The sequence below is a fragment of the Sorghum bicolor genome, chromosome 9, assembly GCF_000003195.3.
Source record: "Sorghum bicolor cultivar BTx623 chromosome 9, Sorghum_bicolor_NCBIv3, whole genome shotgun sequence".
In the NCBI taxonomy this organism is placed as follows: Eukaryota; Viridiplantae; Streptophyta; class Magnoliopsida; order Poales; family Poaceae; genus Sorghum; species Sorghum bicolor.
In genome coordinates this window covers 45,682,308-45,702,564 of record NC_012878.2, presented here as the reverse complement: position 1 = coordinate 45,702,564, position 20,257 = coordinate 45,682,308, and the positions used below count along the sequence as shown (strand labels likewise).

The window sequence follows — 20,257 nt, the reverse complement described above, 5'->3', positions numbered from 1 at the left end:
ACGCCAAAACCCACAATAGGCTTGATTGCACTTACAACTCTCTCTCTCATGGTGAAACCGTAGATCCAAAAAGTAGCTTAAATTGAGCAAGAGGGCACAAAAAGAGGCATTAGAGGCATCAACTAACCTTTCTTAGCCACCTCCTTCCAAGAAATGAAGATCAAAACCTCCCCCTTGTATTTTAAAAAATCTGGACCTCCAAGATGGGCTGCAATGGAAGGTGGCTGCGAGCTATAGTTCTGCCCGAGGAGGAAGAAGGGGCTGGTGGTATTTATAGGAAGATAAATCACAGGCGGTTTGTTATGTGAACTGCCTGTGTAAATCCATTAACACAGGCGGTTCGCATAACTGAACCGCCTGTGTAAATGGTCCATTTACACAGGCGGTTCGGTTATGTGAACCGCCTGTGTAAATCTATTAACACAGGCGGTTCACATAACATGACCGCCTGTGTAAATGGACCATTTACACAGGCGGTTTTCTTACAATAACCGCCTGTACTGAGCCTTTTATACAGGCGGTTTTCAATTCTAGCCGTACAAATTTTCAACACAGGCGCATTATAACTAAAACCGCCTGTAGAAATGTTTTACCCCCGCCGGCTTAGAACCTCTGTGTACTAGTGTTTACATTTTCTGTATTTGTGAAGTGGTTTTTGTTATAATTTTGTTTGTTTCATTAGTAAATAGATGCATGAGTAGGTAATATAGAAGTCTTAGAATATCTCCAATGTTCTAAAAACACTCTGTAGATTAATAAGTATTCTAAGTGGCTAGCTAGCGGTGGCTATGGCATGGCCAACGCTGGTTGTGGCCGGGCAATGGCAGTTGAGGGTAGACAGACAAAAAACTCTAGTTCGGTTAGCTAGGGAAAATAATAGTGCAACTAGGAGGATTTTACCTCTTGCGGCATTGTTTAAATTTTGTCGGATTTACCCCAATACATAAGTGTTGAGGTGGATTCAGATGAAATTTAGTTTAATTTGAACTCCAATCCACCCCATGGCATTGGAATCATCCAGTCTCCGTATAGCTAAGGATAATTGATGATAGCAAGAAATTAGAACCTTTGAAAGTCATACATGCATGCTTTAAATCATCTTTAGATTTGGATGGAGGGAATAGTATTAACGAACAGTAGCATTCATTTTACGCATGGTATACGATTCTAGGCAGCAAAGTATACGTATGGTAGTCTCTTTTTCTTTTGGTGCTTTGCTTGCAGCTGACATAAATAACAACAGAGAATCCCAGTAAAAAGAAAAGTAAAAGAAAGTATCAAAGGATGCTTGAGAGCAACTGCAGCATGGCTTTTCTCGTGACAGATTCCAAAGTTTAACTAGCGGGGAACAACTGAAAAGATGACGCACGTACATGACATGAAATTATTATTGTACTGCACGCGTTAACAGCCCCACCACCGGCCGGTATGCCTCTGCGTGGTCACGGCTCCGGAGTCGCCGTGTCGGTGGTGGCTTCACACAGGCACGGTACAGTACCAGCAACCAAAAGATGAGAACGAAAGCACGTCACAATTTCGCTTGTTTTTTCGCAAACCATGCAGCACCGGCAAGAAAGAAAGAAAGGGTAGGCGAAAAAAAGAGGCTCGGACGAACGGTCAATCTCTGCTGCAGGTCGTGCTGTCGGACTGTGGGAACCGTAGTACCGCCGCGTGCGGCATCGACGCCGACGCGACGACGACGGCGACTGGCGGACGCGCTGATCCTCCGCTCCTCTCGCCGCCGTGCCCATGGTCATCGACGTTGTGGCCCGGCCGCGGCGTCCCTCGTCCGCTTCCTGATATTGCACGACGACGGAGGAGGAGGAGGGGCCGGCTCCTCGAAGTCCTCCATCGTGAACACCGGCCTCCACGGCGGCGGTTCCGCGCTCCGCGGCCGCAGCCGCTTCGTCCTCGCAGAGTCCCCGGCGCCGGCGGGTTGTGTTTCTGTGTCGGTGTGGGTGTCGTCGTTCTCGCCGCGGCCGCCGCCGTAGTAGGAGGAAGAAGAGGCCATGTTGAGTGGCAGCGCCAGGCCCCTCATTGCCCGGATGTTGGCCAGCAGCGCGTAGAACCTCTCCACCTGCTCGTCGTCTTCGTCGTCGCCGCGATTGTCCTCCTCCACCTCGGCGCCGTGGCTCTCGTCCACTGACGCCACGTCGGGCTGACCATCATCGACCTGCTTGGCCTGGGCCGCAGCGTCGTCGTCGTCGGCTAACGACGGCGTCTCCAGAGCAGCCCGCGCCGCTGGCTGCCGCTTGGCTTCGGCGGCTGGCGCGGGCCGTGCAGCAGCCTTCTTGCGGCCGTCCATGAGAAGAGAACTCAGGAGGATGATCACTACTCGTAGGTTGGCTGATCCTAATAAACAACAATGCTGGACGCGTGTGCCTGCCTGCCTGCTGGCTGCAGAGGATCCATGATTTATAAGGACCGTTGATGATGATGTGATTCCAGTCAGTCAGTCAGTCAGTCAGCAGACATTGAAGAAGAGCATTATTATGCTGATGAACTGTGATGAGTACGTAGGCAGAGTGCAGCGCCCACAGGCAGCGAGAGACGGCATCAACAAATCCAAGCCCTTGTTTAGTTCACCCTGAAAACCAAAAAATTTTCAAGATTCCCAGTCACATCGAATCTTGTGGCACATGCATGAAATATTAAATATAGACGAAAACAAAAACTAATTACACAGTTTAGCTGGAAATCACGAGACAAATCTTTTGATCCTAGTTAGTACATGATTGGATAATATTTGTCACAAACAAACGAAAGTGCTACAGTTCCGAAAAGTTTTCACTTTTCGAAACTAAACAAGGTCGTATTTGCCTATTCGGTGATCGGATGGATCACCCAGCAGCAGTGCGTCGTGGACTGGTCTCAACAATCGTGCGCGCTAATTAATACTATAAGTAATAAGTAGATAAGAGTAGCATAATTACAAGGGAACATATCTAGTGCAAACCACAACCTCCGTGAAAACCTGTGCAAACCATGGCAAAAAAGTCATCTAAATTCACCAAAAAAATCACACATGTAGATGATATGATGATACACAACCTTGTAAAATATCTTATCCAAACTCGAATTCATTTGTGAGATATAAAAATAACAAATTTCTAGCAAATTCTGTGGACACCTTTCCGGCTTGAAATTTGTTATTTTTATATCTCACAAACAAAGTTGAGTTTGGACAAGATATTTTACAATGTTGTGTATTATCAAATCATCTACATGTGTAGTTTTTTTGATGAATTTAAACAACTTTTTTTCTATGGTTTGCATAGGTTTTCACAGAGGTTGTGGTTTGCACTAGATATGTTCCCTAATTACAATGCAGTAAAATTAGACCTTGACCCTGACAGCATCAATGGGCCACAGCTCAATCCGCGGCCGCGGCCGCGGCACACGGCCCACGGACGTCCTCCTCGTTGGACTTGGTTACGTCACGTCAGCCTTAGCTCCACGGATGACGCAAGCGCCAACGACGAAACACAAACTCCAACTTCTGTCGTGTCATCGTGTGTGTGTGGAACACAAAAAAGGAGGAGGACATGATATCGTCAACCTTTTCCCCTTTTCCAGCCTTTTTCCCTTTTCCAGCCGTGCTGACGGCAAAGAAGGTGACGTCACAGCAAGAGGCCCCAGATGACGTACTACGCCCGGCGTGGTGTTGGTGTTGCAGCGTGCAAAGCTGCAGGCATCATCGCCGGCCGCCGGCCAGAGGCCCAAGCTCTCGGCGCGCCACCTGATAGTTGCTGCCCCCATGCATCCAATTCCAAATATGGCGGACTGGCTCCCACGTTGTTACAGCTGGGACTTTAGGTCTTGTTTAGTTCTTAAAAATTTTTACAAAATTTTAGATTTTTCGTCGCATCGAATCTTTGAGCACATGCATAAAACATTAAATATAGATTAAAAAATAACTAATTATATAGTTTATATGTAATTTGTGAGACGAATCTTTTGAGCCTAATATAATTAGTCCATGGTTGGACAGTATTTATCAAATACAAATATAAATGCTACAGTATTTATTTTGTAATTTTTTAAAAACTAAATAAGGCCTACTCCACGTTTGCAGCACAAACAAACATGCCACATGTGTTTGTTAATAACTTTACACCGACTTACCTGAAGCTTAACTTTACATCCAGTGGACTCAGATTGGGTGCCTTTCCTGTGGCACGGCACGGCGTACCTTTCGGCTTCCTATCCACCGTTCAAATAGAATCTATCGGCTTAAACAAAAATTTCATCTCTCCCACAGGCTGGTCCACAAGGACACAACTCCCCCCACTGTACGCCGCCCTGCAGTGCCACTACTCCGCCTCACGCTGCTGCTGTCCTCCTGCGTCAAGCGTTGCTGCTGCTCCTCCCGCTTCCCATGGAGACGGAGTGCCTCGCGCCGCAGCTCGGGATGTCACCACAAGCTCGCCCGTCTCGCACCACTGCAGCCCTTCCGCGCCTCCCTAGAGGAGCCGGAACTCGTGCCGACTAGGAGAAGATGGAGCTCACGCCGACCAGGAAAGATGAGCTCGGGGGCTCAGGCCCAGACTCCATGAATTAACTCTGCAACACTACATCGATCCGGAGGTCCTTGCTGTCATGGAGATGGACTGGGCAGGCATGCTGTGGGGGTATAAACCCCTATACCCTTACGGCTAGACTTCAGCCAGGAAGCTTGGCCCACTACGAGACGAGTTCAAGGCTTGATCCGACAGCTCGGAGTTTCGCGCAAGGAAACAAGACGTGGAGATCAAGCAGGATTCTAGTCGGTTAGAATAGGAATTGATATTGAATTATCTATGGCAATTGTAACCGACTAGGATTAGTTTCCAGATCCGTAACCCTGCCCTCCAGACTATATAAGGAGGGGCAAGGGACCCCCCCTAGGACAGGATATTCTCTCGACACAAGTCAATACAACCAGACGCAGGACGTAGGTATTACGCCAACTCGGCGGCCGAACCTGGATAAAAAGCTTGTCCGTGTCTTGCGTCACCATCGAGTTCGTAGTTTGCGCACCGTCTACCGATAAACTACTACCGTGGGTATACCCCAAGGTAGACTGCCGACTAGCTTTCGTCGACAGTGGCGCGCCAGGTAGGGGGTGTGCGTGCAACTTTTCCGGCGAACAAGATGGTCACGATCCCAGCTTCCGCGACCGTGCCCGAAGGCCTCACGTTCACCGTCGGCCAGGTCACGTGGACGACGTGCAGCGGCGGCTTCGCGACCACGGTTCCGAAAGAGATCCAGATCCAATCTGAGATCACGCCGTCTCCGACCACACGCATGACGGCACCAAGCTCCCGACCACCGTTCCCACTCTACAAGGGAAAGGAGATCGACTGCTCGGACCTCCTCCAAGCGCTCGATCGCGCTGACTCCAAGCTACTCGAAGTCTCCCAACTAATAGATGGAGTTCTGCGCCGGCCCAACCAAGCTGCTCGAGCGGATTTTTCGAAATCCCGCCGGCCAACTCGTGTCGCCACACACGAACGGCTGGGAACGTCCCTGACGATAACCTCAACCCCCTCAGGACGATCCGTCGAGCTCAAAAAGGAAGACTATCCTTGCGGCCTGAACAACTCGGCCTCTGTTTACTCACAGCATGTCCAATCCGTTTTCAGCAAAGCGGGCTGGTCGCCGACAAGGAACAATCGTCACCATGTCAACATGGTGACAATCCGAGAGCTACGGGACGGCCAGGTTTCCAGCACCAACTCAAGCACCGGCTCCGTTCCCACCGAGGTTATAAACACCGAAGACGAGGGCTACGACCTGGATTTTCCTTCACACCCTCCGGGTTTCGAACGATTCCCGATATTCCCCCCCCCGGCGAGGGGATATTGTGTTCAATGTCAGCGCCGACGAACCGGCTGTTGACGGAGAAACAGATGACCAGAGGCAACTCCGCGAACAGCGTAACGCCGATCGCGCCCGACGGCGTGCGGACGAGCAACAACAGATGCCACCAAGTAACCTCAACGATGCCTTTGACATGGTCGGGGACCAGCCGGTCTACAAAACGCCAAGCGCCAACGTGGCTGTCGCCATGGCCAACCTGGATCGGCTTCCTGACACCCCCGAATGCCAGGGAGTCCGGACCAGCATCCGAGCACACCTGATCGCCGCAATGGGACAGACAACCACTCTACTCAAGAGAGTCCAGGACGTCTCTTATACGGAAGCCGCCTCCGACCAGACTAATCGTAGCCAGGTCTCACCCAGCAGGCGTCACCACAGCCGCTCCCCCGACAACCGTCGAGGGGACTCGCGGCGCGACGATAGTGGTCGGGACGCCGATGGCCGCCGCAAGCAAATTCATGGCATACGCGGCCAAGAAGAAGATCAACACAGGGATCTCCGCCACAACATCCCTCCCAAAGATGCCCGGGACCGCATCAACAGGCGCGCCGCAGAGAGAGCAGTCCACGAAAACTTGCGCCGCATCGAGTACGATGCGACCCACGGTCCTCCAGGCCTAAGACAGTTCTCCTCACACCTCCGCCAGGTCGTGTGGCCCCGCAATTTCAAGCTCGAAAAACTTAAAAAATACGACGGCAAGGAAAATCCAGAGAACTGGATCACTCTCTATGAAATCGCCGTCCGATCAGCGGCAGGAGATGAGCACGTCATGGCTAACTACTTCCCCGTAGTCCTCGACCAGGCTGGTCATCAGTGGCTCCTCGGCTTGCCCGAGGACTCCTTCGACTCTTGGGAAGAGCTACGCCAGGCTTTCATCGACAACTTCATCGCCACATGCGAGCAGCCCGGAAACAAGTATGACCTTGAAAGGATAAGAGACAGGAAGAATGAACCTCTGCGCGATTACATCCGACGATTCTCGGATATGCGCCTCAAAATCCCGAAAATTTCTCATGACGAGGCCATATCAGCCTTTATCAAGGGCTTGCGTTTCCATGAAGCGCTGAGGAACAAGCTGTTGCGTAAGCGCCCATCAACGGTAGCAGAGCTCCTCGCCATGGCTAAAAATTACGCCGATGCTGATGACGCAGAAAAACTAATCCGAGACGATGCGAGAGGCCCCGACCAGCCCTCCCGGCGAGATGACGGTCGTGGTCGCTACGACAACAGAAATCACCGCCGCTCCGACAACCGCGATCACCGAGAGGGTTGGGATCGGCGGCGCGACAGCCGCAACGACTTCAGAGGAAAGCGCCCTCGCGAATACGACCACGAAGTAAATACGGTCAAACGTCCCAATGGACGACGGGACTACCAAGACGACTACAACAAAACGTTGAAGGGACCGTGCCAGCTACACCCAAAGTCTAACCACACCATGGAAGAGTGCCGCGTCCTCAAAAGTATCTATACACGGCGGGCCGCCCAAGAGGACTCCGCCAAGAAAAATAACAAGCGCGACGGGCACGACCACGAAGATGAGGATGAGGACCAAGACAGGGACCCCCGACACCAATACGTCAGCCCCACCGACGTGGTCCACTCCATTTTCGGGGGCAAGGTCTCCACTGAGTCCAAGCGAGAAAGAAAGCTGTTAAAGAGAGCCTGCCTCAACATAGACAGCACGGACGGGCTGATCGCAGATCCGAAATTTCCCGCGTGGTCCCACAGGGAGATCTCGTTCAGCAGGAAGGACCAGTGGGCCGCTATCCCAGAGCCGGGTCGTTTCCCACTGATTCTTGATCCCTGCATCAATAGCATCAGATTCGAGCGCGTGCTCGTGGACGGGGGAAGCTCTATCGACATCCTCTTCCGCAACAGCCTGCCCGCCCTCAAGATATCACCGGCGCAACTAAAACCTTACGACGCCCAATTCTGGGGGGTTTTGCCAGGTCAAAGTTCGGTGCCCCTCGGACAGATAACATTGCCTGTCCAATTCGGCACACCCGATCACTTCCGGACGGAGTTCATCAACTTCGTAGTCGCGGACTTCGACGGGACCTACCACGCCATACTGGGCCGCCCATCGCTGACAAAGTTCATGGCAGTCCCGCACTACTCATACCTAGTCCTTAAGATGCCCACGGAGAAGGGTGTCCTAACCGTCAGAGGCAACGTCTACACTGCGTACACCTGCGAAGAAGAAAGCTTCAAGATCACCGAGGCAATTGACCTCTCAATCCGCATGGCGGAAACAGCAAACCAAGCCGCACAGCTGCCTCCCGATCAGCTCCGATTACCTGAGCAGGAGACAGCCAGAAAGAACTCAAAATCCAAAGAATACAAAGAAGTGCAGCTGGTCGAAGGCAACCCCGAGAAGACAGCCCTCATCGGGGCTAACCTGGATCCAAAATAGGAAGACGCGCTCGTCAGGTTTCTAAGGGACAACGTGAGCGTTTTCGCATGGAAACCCGCAGACATGCCCGGTGTCCCACGAAACCTGATCGAGCACTCCTTAAATGTCTCGAAGACCGCAAGACCAATCAAGCAAAAACTGCGACGGTTCGCTCGTGACAAAAAGGAGGCTATTAGGACAGAAATAACACGGCTTCTAGCAGCCGGATTCATAAAAGAAGTGTATCACCCCGATTGGCTCGCCAATCCGGTTCTTGTACGCAAAAAGAATAATGAATGGAGAATGTGCGTTGATTACACCGATCTCAACAAACACTGTCCTAAAGATCCTTTTGGTCTTCCTCGCATCGACGAGGTGGTCGACTCAACGGCCGGATGCGAACTCCTCTCCTTTCTAGATTGCTACTCTGGTTATCACCAGATCTCGTTAAAGGAAGAAGATCAGATCAAAACATCCTTCATCACACCCTTCGGCGCATACTGTTACACTACCATGTCTTTCGGACTTAAAAACGCCGGGGCCACTTATCAAAGGGCCATCCAGCAATGCCTCCACGACGAGATTCGCGATGACCTCGTCGAGGCCTATGTGGACGACGTGGTCGTAAAAACAAGGGACGCGAGCACCCTAATCGACAATTTAGACCGAACCTTCAAGGCACTCAATAGGTACAAGTGGAAGCTCAACCCCAAGAAATGCATTTTCGGCGTTCCTTCCAGTCTACTGCTCGGCAACGTCGTCAGTCGCGACGGCATACGACCAAACCCTTCAAAAGTCAAAGCCGTACTCGACATGCGACCACCGAAGAACGTCAAGGATATTCAGAAGCTAACCGGATGCATGGCCGCCCTCAGTCGTTTCATCTCAAGGCTGGGAGAAAAGGGCCTCCCTTTCTTCAAACTATTGAAAGCGTCAGAAAAATTCTCTTGGACAGAGGAAGCCGACGCTGCGTTCACTCAGCTTAAGACCTTCCTCACTTCACCGCCTGTCCTCACAGCGCCCCAGCCCAATGAAGACCTACTCCTTTACATTGCCGCAACCGACAGGGTTGTTTCCACGGCAATAGTGGTCGAGCGAGATGAACCAGGTCACGTCTTCAAGGTCCAGAGACCCGTTTACTTCATAAGCGAAGTCTTAAACGAGTCCAAGGCCAGGTACCCACAAATACAGAAGCTTATATACGCCATCCTGATAACGTCAAGAAAGCTGAAGCACTACTTCGACGGCCATCGAGTCCTGGTGACAACCAGCTCTCCTCTCGGGGACATCCTGCGCAATAAAGACGCCAATGGCAGAATCGTGAAATGGGCAATGGAATTATGTCCATTTTCCCTAGAGTTCCAGAGTCGCACCACTGTCAAGTCTCAAGCCCTGGTCGATTTCATTGCCGAATGGACGGATCTCAACGAGCCTTCCGTTCCAGATGTCTCAGACCACTGGTCAATGTTCTTTGATGGGTCCTTGAACATCAACGGTGCAGGCGCTGGGATATTGTTCGTATCACCCAACAAGGACAAACTCCGTTACGTCCTTCGGATCCTTTTTCCGGCGTCAAACAACGTCGCCGAATACGAAGCATGCTTACATGGCATACGACTAGCCGTTGAACTGGGGGTCAAGCGCCTCTATGTCTACGACGACTCCGCTTTGGTCATCAACCAGCTCAACAAGGAGTGGGACGCAACCCACGAGAAGATGGATCTCTACTGCAAAGAAATTCGCAAATGGGAAACTAACTTCTATGGCATAGAGTACATCCACGTGGTCCGGGATAAGAACCAAGCAGCAGATGCGTTGTCAAAGTTAGGCTCATCTCGGGCCCAGATCCCGCGGGGTATTTTCGTCCAGGATATCCATGAGCCAAGCGTAAGCTCCCCCCTGGTCGACAAGCAACACACCGAGGCAATGCTCATAGATGACGCCACTCCGACAACCGGTGGGCGTGACTGGCGTACCCCGTTCATCAAATACATATCAGACGGGACAGGCTTTCAGGACAAAACAGAGAACGAGCGCCTCATCCGACGATCAAAGAACTACATCCTGGTCGACGAAAAACTCATGCGGAAAAACGCAAGCTCCGAAGTACTGCTCAAGTGCATACCCCAAGATGATGGTATCAAGCTCTTGGAGGACATACACGCCGGATCCTGCGGCAATCACGCCGCATCTAGAACGCTGGTCGGAAAGGCTTTCCGAGCAGGTTTTTATTGGCCAACCGCGGTCGGCGACGCAGAAAAACTGGTTCGGCATTGCGAAGGATGTCAGTTTTTCGCTAAGAGGACCCACGTACCTGCCCATGAAATTCAAACCATCCCGTCGTCTTGGCCCTTTGCTTGCTGGGGGCTTGACATGATCGGACCATTTAAACCAGCCCCGGGCAATTTCAAGTTTGTCTTCGTGTTAATCGACAAGTTCTCCAAGTGGATTGAGTACATGCCCCTGGTCAAGGCAACCTCCGAGAAGGCTGTGGAGTTCCTCAATCAAATCATACACAGATTCGGCATCCCGAACAGCATAATCACCGACCTGGGCACTCAGTTTACTGGCACCAATTTTTGGGATTTCTGCGATGACAGAGGCATAGTCATAAAATATGTGTCAGTGGCACATCCACGTGCCAACGGTCAAGTCGAACGTGCTAACGGAATGATCGTTGATGCCCTAAAGAAAAGGCTGTACACCGAAAACGACAGAGCACCCGGTCGATGGATGAAAGAATTGCCGGCAGTGGTCTGGGGCCTCCGAACTCAGACCAGTCGAAACACAGGGGTGTCTCCCTACTTCATGGTATACGGTGCAGAGGCGGTCCTGCCGTCTGACATACACTTCGGATCCCCTAGAATCGAGCACTTCGACCAGGCGACCGCCGACAACGCCAGAGAACTCGAAATCAATTGCATGGAGGAAAAGCGTTTAGTTTCATGTCTCCGAACAGCAAAATATCTCGCGGCAGTCAGGCGATACTACAACAGGAACGTCAAGGACCGTTCCTTCGTGGTCGGCGATCTGGTGCTTCGATGGAAAACAAGCCAGGAGGGAATGCACAAGCTATCCACTCCCTGGGAAGGACCCTTCGTGGTGACCGAGGTCACACGACCTACGTCCTATAGATTGGCATACCCAGATGGAACACGAGTGCCTAACTCTTGGCACATCGACAAACTGCGACGTTTCTATCCATAAAGTTTTAATGACTTTCTTTTGTAAGTATCTTATAATTTTTGATAATGAAATTCTCTATTTTTTGCCTATACCTTGTCACACACGGCACTCGGCAAAACTCCCGCAATGGATGCTCTTAGCGACAACCAAGACAAATACGGTGACACGTCACTCAGATATTTTTACAGCGCTCAAAACAACAGTCATGACAAAAAGTAAACTTTATTACAAACTTTACATACAAAGTTTACAATAAATACCCTGACGGGCAGACACTAGTCTATTCCTACAGACTACTTTATTGGCCTAGCTGCTCGGGCTGATCACCCGCCTGGCCCTGCCGCCCGGACGAAGGGGTCGGGGCCACCGGCGCCTGGCTGGTCGAGACCGCAGGCGTCGACCGCCCATCTCCAGCAACGGACGCGCCCGACAACTCCCTGGCCGACCTATCTGAGCTCGGCTGGTCTGGAGGAGTGGCCGTTCCGCACAGATTGATGTCGCCGATCACTGTCGACGACAAGTCCAGCAGACTACTCCGAAGCTCGTCCGCGTCCTGCGGGCCGACTTCCTTCGGGTACCCCTTCTCCAGCCTGCTCAAGTCGACCAGGGGGTAGTGGGCGCCCACCATGCTGAGGACGTGTGCGCCGGCAAACTCCCCGGCGTCCTTCACAAACTGCTGGAGCCAGTCCCACGCCCTTTGCGCCTTCTCGACCGGGGTCAACTGCGGCGCGCGGGGCTGGCTCTCCGGGAGCTCGGGACTGATCAGGTCTAGGACCGGGGACACTCCTTTCCAGATCCTGCAACAGTTGACCTTCCAGGAGTCCCGGTCCTTGGTCAGATCGTCCAGGTGCTTTTTGGCATTCACCTTGAGCACTGCAAACGAAACGAAGCGTTATTTTCGGCATAAAAAAGGGGGCAGGCAGTAACCAACAAGGCGGCAACCATTACCAGATAGCTCCCGGTCTTTTCGACCCAACTCCTCTCCTGCTCGCCGCCCGGACTCCAGCGCACCGGCGAGCTTTTGGCTGAGCTGCTGCTTCTCTTGTTGGAGGCTCGCCACCTCCTCCTCCAAGTCTGCGTGAATCCTAAACTGGTCAGCAAAGCAAACTATACAAGTACGCGAAGCTGCTCGGAGCGTGTGACTAACCTTCTTGCAGCCGGTACTGGTCGGCCAAACGACGAGCGAGGTCGAGACGACGCTCCTTTTCGGCACTCATCTCGACCACCTTCTCCCCGACCTCCGCCCGCAACCGGTCTACCTCCGCGGCAAGGGCCTTGTTCTCGGCCATGACGCCTTCTATCTGGTCAAAGCACCGTTTCCGGTACTTCGCCGTTTTCATTGCGTCCTACAAAGCAAGCATATAACGACCATGCAAGACAAGGCAAAAGAATGTGCAGCAGTGCAAAAAGCCGCTTACCTTGACTTCGTCGACGAGGCGCTTGGCCGCGCGCTCCACCCTGGCAGCCTCTTCGGTCTCGGCGAGCTCCTCGTGCCCGATAAAGTGATCCCCGCGTTGGCGCCACACATACACGTGTTGGCGGCCATCACGGGGACGACCCTCGATCTCTTCCACCTCATCATCGGAGGCCGCCCGGGTTTCCTCCTCCTGTGTTGCGTCACCCCCGGTGGTGGTCCCAGGTATTACTGGCCCTTGGACCAGACCTGGGGAGCCCGCAGCAGAGGAGGCTCCTGCTCGGGGCGGCGTGGGGACTTCACTCCCCCCGGCAGGAGGAGCGGTCGGAGATCTTCCCTTCTCTGAGGAGTCAGTTGGGGGAGCCTCTCCAGCCCTGGTCGGGCTGCTTGTCGTGGTCGGTGCCGCGCTCGGGAGCCCCTCGGTGCTCCCAGGCGCGACTGCAGCTGTTGGCTGCTCTGTGGTCTGGGGGGCCGCATCCCCAGAACTGCGGGCAGGCTCGCCCGTTCCTTGGCTGGCAACCTGGCCGGGGTCGACATCCGACGCCGCACTACAGGAACAACAGTCAAATTTCAAAAAAAAATCAAAGAGGAGCCCAAAAATACGTAAGTCGAACACTTACAGGTCTGATCGACGGTGGGTGGCGGTGAACCTCCTCCTCGCCCGGCCGGTCGGCACCTGCGCCCCCGTCTCGACAACTTGCGGTGCCGGGGCGTCGCTGGCCACTCGATCAGTAGTGGCCGGCGCATTATCTGGGCGACCCCGGGGCCGTCGGACCAACGACGGCGCAGCCTCCTCGTCGTCGTCGTCGTCGTCAACGATCCGCACGAGCCGACGACGCTTCGGTGCTTGGCTGCTCTCCGCCGGAAGATCCGCCGGCAAAGGATCTGCCGGCAATGGCCTCTTCCCCGCTACCCTCTCCTCGGAGGTCGGGATGGGGCGGGCTTGGTCCTCTTCACTGCTAGTGTAATGAGTACACCGAGCAGCGTCCTCCTCTGGCGGGTCTTCTCCCGCAGGATTTTCCATCCCCGGTGCCAGTGATACATACACTGTGCACCGGTCGACACCGCCGATCTGCAAAAGCAACAGAGATGAGTCAACTGCCGACGATATACGAATGCTAAAACAGAATCTGCTACATACCTTTGGTGCTGGTCGTCCTAACTTGAAGGCTTGCACCCGATCACTACCACGGATGAAGCCTCCGTCCGCGAAGTTAAACAGCTCGTTCAACAGCTGTTGTACCTCCGTTTTTTCCAAGATCTCCGACCGCATCCTGGTCGGGTCTGCGCTTCCGGCATACTCGTACGCCGAGTGTACCCTCTTCTGGCAGGGCATCACCCGGCGGCAAATGAAGTTGCCGACCACGCCAAGCCCGTCCAGACGCGACCAGTCGATCAGCTTCATGAGATCCGCCACTGGACCGTCGAACTCCGGGCGGTCGGTCCAGCTCGTCCTCTTCTCAGGAATGTATCCCACGTCACAGAACGTGGAGCTGCCCGGTTCCTCCCTGATGTAGAACCACTTCATGTACCATTCGGTCAAGGAAGTGTTCCATGGACAGTGCAGGTAGCGATTCTTCATCCCATCACGAAGGTTGAGGTATACTCCACCTGCAACCTTGGAGCCTCCAACTGCTCCCTTCTTTCTCAAGCAGAAAAGATACCGGAAAAGATTGAAGTGCGGCTCTATGCCAACATAGGCCTCGCACAGGTGGATGAAGGTGGAAATAAGGAGAATTGAGTTCGGGTGCAGATTGCAAATCCCGATCTCATAGTACAAAAGAAGACCTTGAAGAAAAGGATGAACAGGAACACCAAAGCCTCTCTTAACGAAATCTTCAAAAACGACGATCTCACCGGCGCGAGGGTCGGGGTAGCTCTCCCCCTCCGGTGCCCTCCAGCCGCCGAGCTCTGCGCCGTGCAGAAGCCCCATATCGACGAGGTCACCAAGAGATTTTGTGGTGCTGCGAGACTTCTTCCACTCCTTGGCCATCAGTTCGGCCCTCTTCCTGGAGTCGCTCTTCGCCATTAGAGGTGCGAATGTGGGTTGGAGTTAGGAAGATGCAGGAGATTGGAGAAGATGAGAGCGGAAGGTTTGAAGGCAATGGCAGGCGAAGCGGTACAGGCGGACCTATTAGGCCCTTATAAACCCGCGACTCCACCTCTCCCACTTCCTGTATTCTCGGGAAGTGGGCAGGCCATGCGGCGGACGCGGCGTTTCGGTTTACAATGATTATAGACAATTAATGCGGCGGAGTTTTCGTACCAATTGATGGTTTCCTTTTCTCAAACCATGCAAAGAGCGGTTGTACAGTTGCCAGGTGCAACTTTTCATGCATCCGTCTGACATATCGTCAGGAGACCTCGTCACGTCAACTTTAACTAGAAAGATCTTTTCAAAAGTAAGAAGACACATACGCCAGTGAGTCAACAATCCGGGGACTGCACCGACCACCGAGCACTCGACGCTCGGGGACTGGTCACCCAGTCTATCAGCTCGGAACTTCAAGGACTGCACCGACCACCGAGCACTCGACGCTCGGGGACTGGTCGCCCAGTCTATCAACTCAGAACTTCAATGACTGCACCGACCACCGAGCAATCGACGCTTGGGGACTGGTCGCTCAGTCTATCAGCTCAAAGCTTTAAAGCATGCACCGACCACTGAGCACTCGAGGCTCGGGGACTGGTCGTACAGTATAGCAACATATAATTCCAAGAAGCACACTAAGTGCTTGGGGACTGGTCGATTGGTCTTTTCAATTGCAGGCGAGCATGACATGCTCGGGGACTGGTAAATTCACTTTAGACCTTGCTACAAGGCTCATAATTCGCCTTCCAGCAAGCTCGGGGACTACATCGGTACGATGCATCTAGCGATGCATCTCAGTCTCAAAACTACTTTGGGGAATTTTCTTTTGACCCTGGCACCACGTGCCTACGTCACCTACTACCAGGCTCGGGGACTAAGTGGGCACACTTCACCTAGCGGTGAATTTGCTTGCTTTTTTGATGCTTTTACCTTTCAAAAAGGTAAAGTGGGCACACTTCACCAGGAAAGAAATTTTTTTTAAGAGCACCATGCATTCTTCGAACAACCTGCTTCTTCGATGTCAATGTTGATCAACTGTCTTTCGAGTTGGTCAAGGAACCGTTGCAACTGTTTGGGCAATCTTCCCACTTATTGAAGATGCCAAGTCTCGCTGATCGAAGAAGCTCAAGACGGCGTGTTGCATCACAATACATGGTGCTCGGGGACTAGCTGTGGGGGTATAAACCCCTATACCCTTACGGCTAGACTTCAGCCAGGAAGCTTGGCCCACTACGAGACGAGTTCAAGGCTTGATCCGACAGCTCGGAGTTTCGCGCAAGGAAACAAGACGTGGAGATCAAGCAGGATTCTAGTCGGTTAGAATAGGAATTGATATTGAATTATCTATGGCAATTGTAACCGACTAGGATTAGTTTCCAGATCCGTAACCCTGCCCTCCAAACTATATAAGGAGGGGCAAGGGACCCCCCCTAGGACAGGATATTCTCTCGACACAAGTCAATACAACCAGACGCAGGACGTAGGTATTACGCCAACTCGGCGGCCGAACCTGGATAAAAAGCTTGTCCGTGTCTTGCGTCACCATCGAGTTCGTAGTTTGCGCACCGTCTACCGATAAACTACTACCGTGGGTATACCCCAAGGTAGACTGCCGACTAGCTTTCGTCGACACATGCCACCACCATGGTTAATATAATTAGCTTTTGGATAGGAACCACTTCTTGTAACAAAGCCATTTCACTTCTTAGAGGTCCTTGTTTAGCTCTAAATTTTCACTGATGACAAAATATATTAGACTTGCACACAAACAAAGCCATTTTCACAAGCACATAATTACTAGACAGATCAAGCACACTGGAGATTTGTGTGCTCCACTTCCAAAGCACAAGTGCACAAGTTCAAAATGATTAAAAGCACCTTCAGGTTGTGTATCCTGGCAAGTTGTGCTATTACTAAACCAGCACATGTGCTTCTACTGAAATTCTTTAGGCCATTTCAGATACACAGTTAGGCCACAAAAGACTATAATTAGACCTCAAAAGACTATAATTAGCCCTGTCCAAAATGCTATCTAACCAACCTATACACGCTAGAACTGAAGGTTTTCTTCGACATAAGTTGGAGCTGTTATGAGGTGAGTAAAACTACCAAGGACATTGTAATCTTGAGACTCCAGAATTTCATCTCTGTTGTTGTCATCATTTTCCAATTCAACTTGGTGTTGTACAGCATCATTTTTGTTTTTTTGGCTGCTAATAAAAATTCAATCAATTAGTTTCTATTGGAATGACAACAGCACGCATACATTATGTAAGTTGTAAGTTTACAACATACCTTTGTTCCTTTTTTCTTTGGTTTGGCAGATTTTGGTGGTATGTCAGATTTCGCTTGCTTGCGCTTTCCCTTGTGTCGTAACTTATCTATCCAAGTTTTCTTTCTCTTCGAATTTTTTTATTGTACCTCCTTTTTCTTTAGTTTTGCAGCACTAAGCAAATCATCTCTTTGGTTCACATTTGGGTCAACATTTTCTTGTTCATTTGTTGGTTTTTGATTCGTAGCACAACCAGACACATTCAGTTTATCCTCAACTTGTGTGCAAAGGCAATCAAGAGCATGGTCAACCAGCAAGCAACATTCTGGAGAGGTGGCAGCTTTATATGCCAAATTGTGAAATTTATGAGACAGACACTTGAATCGAAGTTGAGCTTCTAGTTTTGGATTTTCTATCACACTTCTTCCTTGCCTGTCTTGAATACTTCCAGTACGTGCTTCTCTAGTCCATCTCTTTAAGATGTAATGTGTCGGCAATATCTTTATATTCATTAAATCAAGAACTTTGAGACCATATGCACATAATATTCCTACCCTATTGAACATTCCACAGTTACAACAAACTGTCTGGTTTAAAGGGTCACTTGTTACTGTGCGCTCCTCCTCAAATCTTAGATCACCATGGAGACTCCCAATAGCAACAGCATATTTGTTATCTCCTTCTAATATTCTTGTACATGCAGCCATAGATCTTTCATATTCACTTTGAAAAGCTTCAAAAATAACTGGGGTGTATACTTTACTTGCTTGCACCAACATAGGAGTGCACATTAGCCTTCTTGGTATGTTCTTCCTAGCCTCAAATTCAGATTCCAGCTCGTTAGTTCTTTTGTCCTCCACTGCCCTCTCAAAGTGCCTCAAATATCGAATAATATCAAAATCTGATTTCAAATGGTTCTTCAATGCATTGTTGAAACTCTCACTTAGCTGTGTGCTTCTCACTCCCAAACTAAAAACATCTCTCATATAACATTCAGCCCACTTTTCTTTCACCTTATAGATACTATCTAGCCAAGTTTGCTTGTGCACTTTTGTTCTCATATTGTCAAATGTTTCTTCAAATACCTCCTTGTCCTCATAGCCATACATACAAGCACTAAAATCAGATAGAATGTGAGGTTCTTCATCTTCCTGGTCACCCTCGCCCTCTTCTTCTTCCTCCTCTTGGCCCTTCACTGATAAGTGTTTGATGGCATTTTGCATTATGTGAAATGTGCATAGCCCATGATATGATTCAGTGAATACATTCTTTATTGCTTTTCCCATAGCTGCATCCTGATCTGTATAAATAGTTTTAGGCTGCTTACCATTGTGAGCTGCTAGAAAGGTTTCAAAGAGCCATGTAAATGAGCCTTCAGTTTCATCAAAGAGAATTGCAGCACCAAAAATAGTAGTTTCTCTAAAATGATTGATCCCAAGAAAGACAACAAATGATCGATATTCTTTATTTGTGCCAAAAGTAGTGTCAAATGTCACAACATCACCAAAATATGCGTAGTCAAGGGTCATTTTGGCATCAGCCCAAAATATGTTGGTTATATGCTCATCACAATCCACTTGCAAAGCATATTGAAATGATGGATTTTCAGAGATCTTGTCATGAAAATATTTCAACATACTACCAGCCTGCCCAAAAGCTAACTCCCTTTGTCTCTTGCTCTGTAAATAATTTTTGCGGTCACGACAAGTATAACTAAGGTTAAATGGCCCTCCAACTTGACGGATAGCCAACTCATGGGCAGCTTTTGGCCTAATTCCAGAATCATCGGCGGTCTCGATTTCGAAAGCCTGTAGTTCTGAAATTTTCCTTTGGGATGCCATCAAGTGTCGAGTTTGAGGCAAGTGAAGGAGGTGATTATGTTCAAGGACAACATCAGTGACTTCATAATTTCCTTCCCCCCTGTCCAATGTAATTGTCATTCGTGCTTTGCAATCGGTTCTTGTTTCAGCTCTAAAACACTTCGTCATATGCTCTCTTTCCACTTTCCTTCGATGACCTTCGTTGGCACAAACAAATCTGCATGAAGTCACCTTGCCATCAAATTTGCTTAAATTCCTATATCTTTTTCTCACATCAAAGCCTGTATGACCCCCATATGCCACCCAAAACTGCCAAGCCTCATCTGGATTTCTTAACCTCAAACCAACTTGAGGTATTCCCTTCTCAAGTTCTGCCATTGTGTTTCAATATCTAACCCAATTGTCCTTGACAAATTCTGTCATAAAGAACAAATTTATAGCAAACAATTACTACCACATGATTGCAGATTTGAAATTTATTGTCAAGCTAAACATTTACTGTAAACAATAATTAGCAGATAGATGCAGAGTAACTGGACTAGTATGGATTTTGGTACTGAAGTTTCATGACAATAAATGGTGTTATAGTAGAGAGACTAAGCTAGACTTGCATCCTTCGAACCAATCAAAATCATGTCAATATCATCATAGCCTCATAGCAGCATTAGGTCTGTACAATCTGAAAGAAAACTTAAGAAGGGGCTTTATTCTGAATCTGATGCAAGGCAGTGAAGCAACTCACAAGGATGGTCTTTCTCGATGATGTCCCTGCAGGAAGGCGTGCATACATTGGATGTTGGTCTGCTCAATGCTCCTCGGCCCTGACGCAGCTTGGCTCTTCAGATCGACGACTACAGGACGGCTCGACTCCTCCAGGCAGTGGGCGGCACAGCGTTGGGGAGACCAACCTAGCTGTCGTCATGCGGTGCAGCGGTGTGGAGATCAACCCGGCCGCCGGCGAGCGGCGCGACGTGTGGGAGACCGGTGTGGCGACCGGCGCGGCTATCGCTGGGCAGCGCAGCACGCGGGAGACCGGCGCAACACGCGCGCAGATGAGCCGCCGCCGCTCCCGCTCCCGCCCATTTCTAGAGGAAAAGCTAAAAGATGTGCTCACGATTCATGAGAGCCATTGGATTCTCTTTGAACGGTAGATAGAAGGGCGAAAGGTACGACGTGTCGTGCTAGAGGAAAGGCACCCAATCTGAGTCCACATCCA

The 20,257-nt window shown here is 50.6% G+C and overlaps 1 protein-coding gene across 1 annotated transcript; it reads right to left on the bottom strand.

Moving 5' to 3' along the window:
- LOC8062711 (protein FAR1-RELATED SEQUENCE 5) lies at window positions 2,465–19,062 on the bottom strand. The gene is made up of 4 exons (XM_002439628.2): window positions 17,833–19,062; window positions 4,126–4,203; window positions 3,649–3,783; window positions 2,465–2,587 (listed from the first exon to the last, which is right to left on the bottom strand). The coding sequence occupies exons 1-4, from the start codon at window positions 19,060–19,062 to the stop codon at window positions 2,465–2,467; spliced, it is 1,566 nt and encodes a 521-aa protein (XP_002439673.2).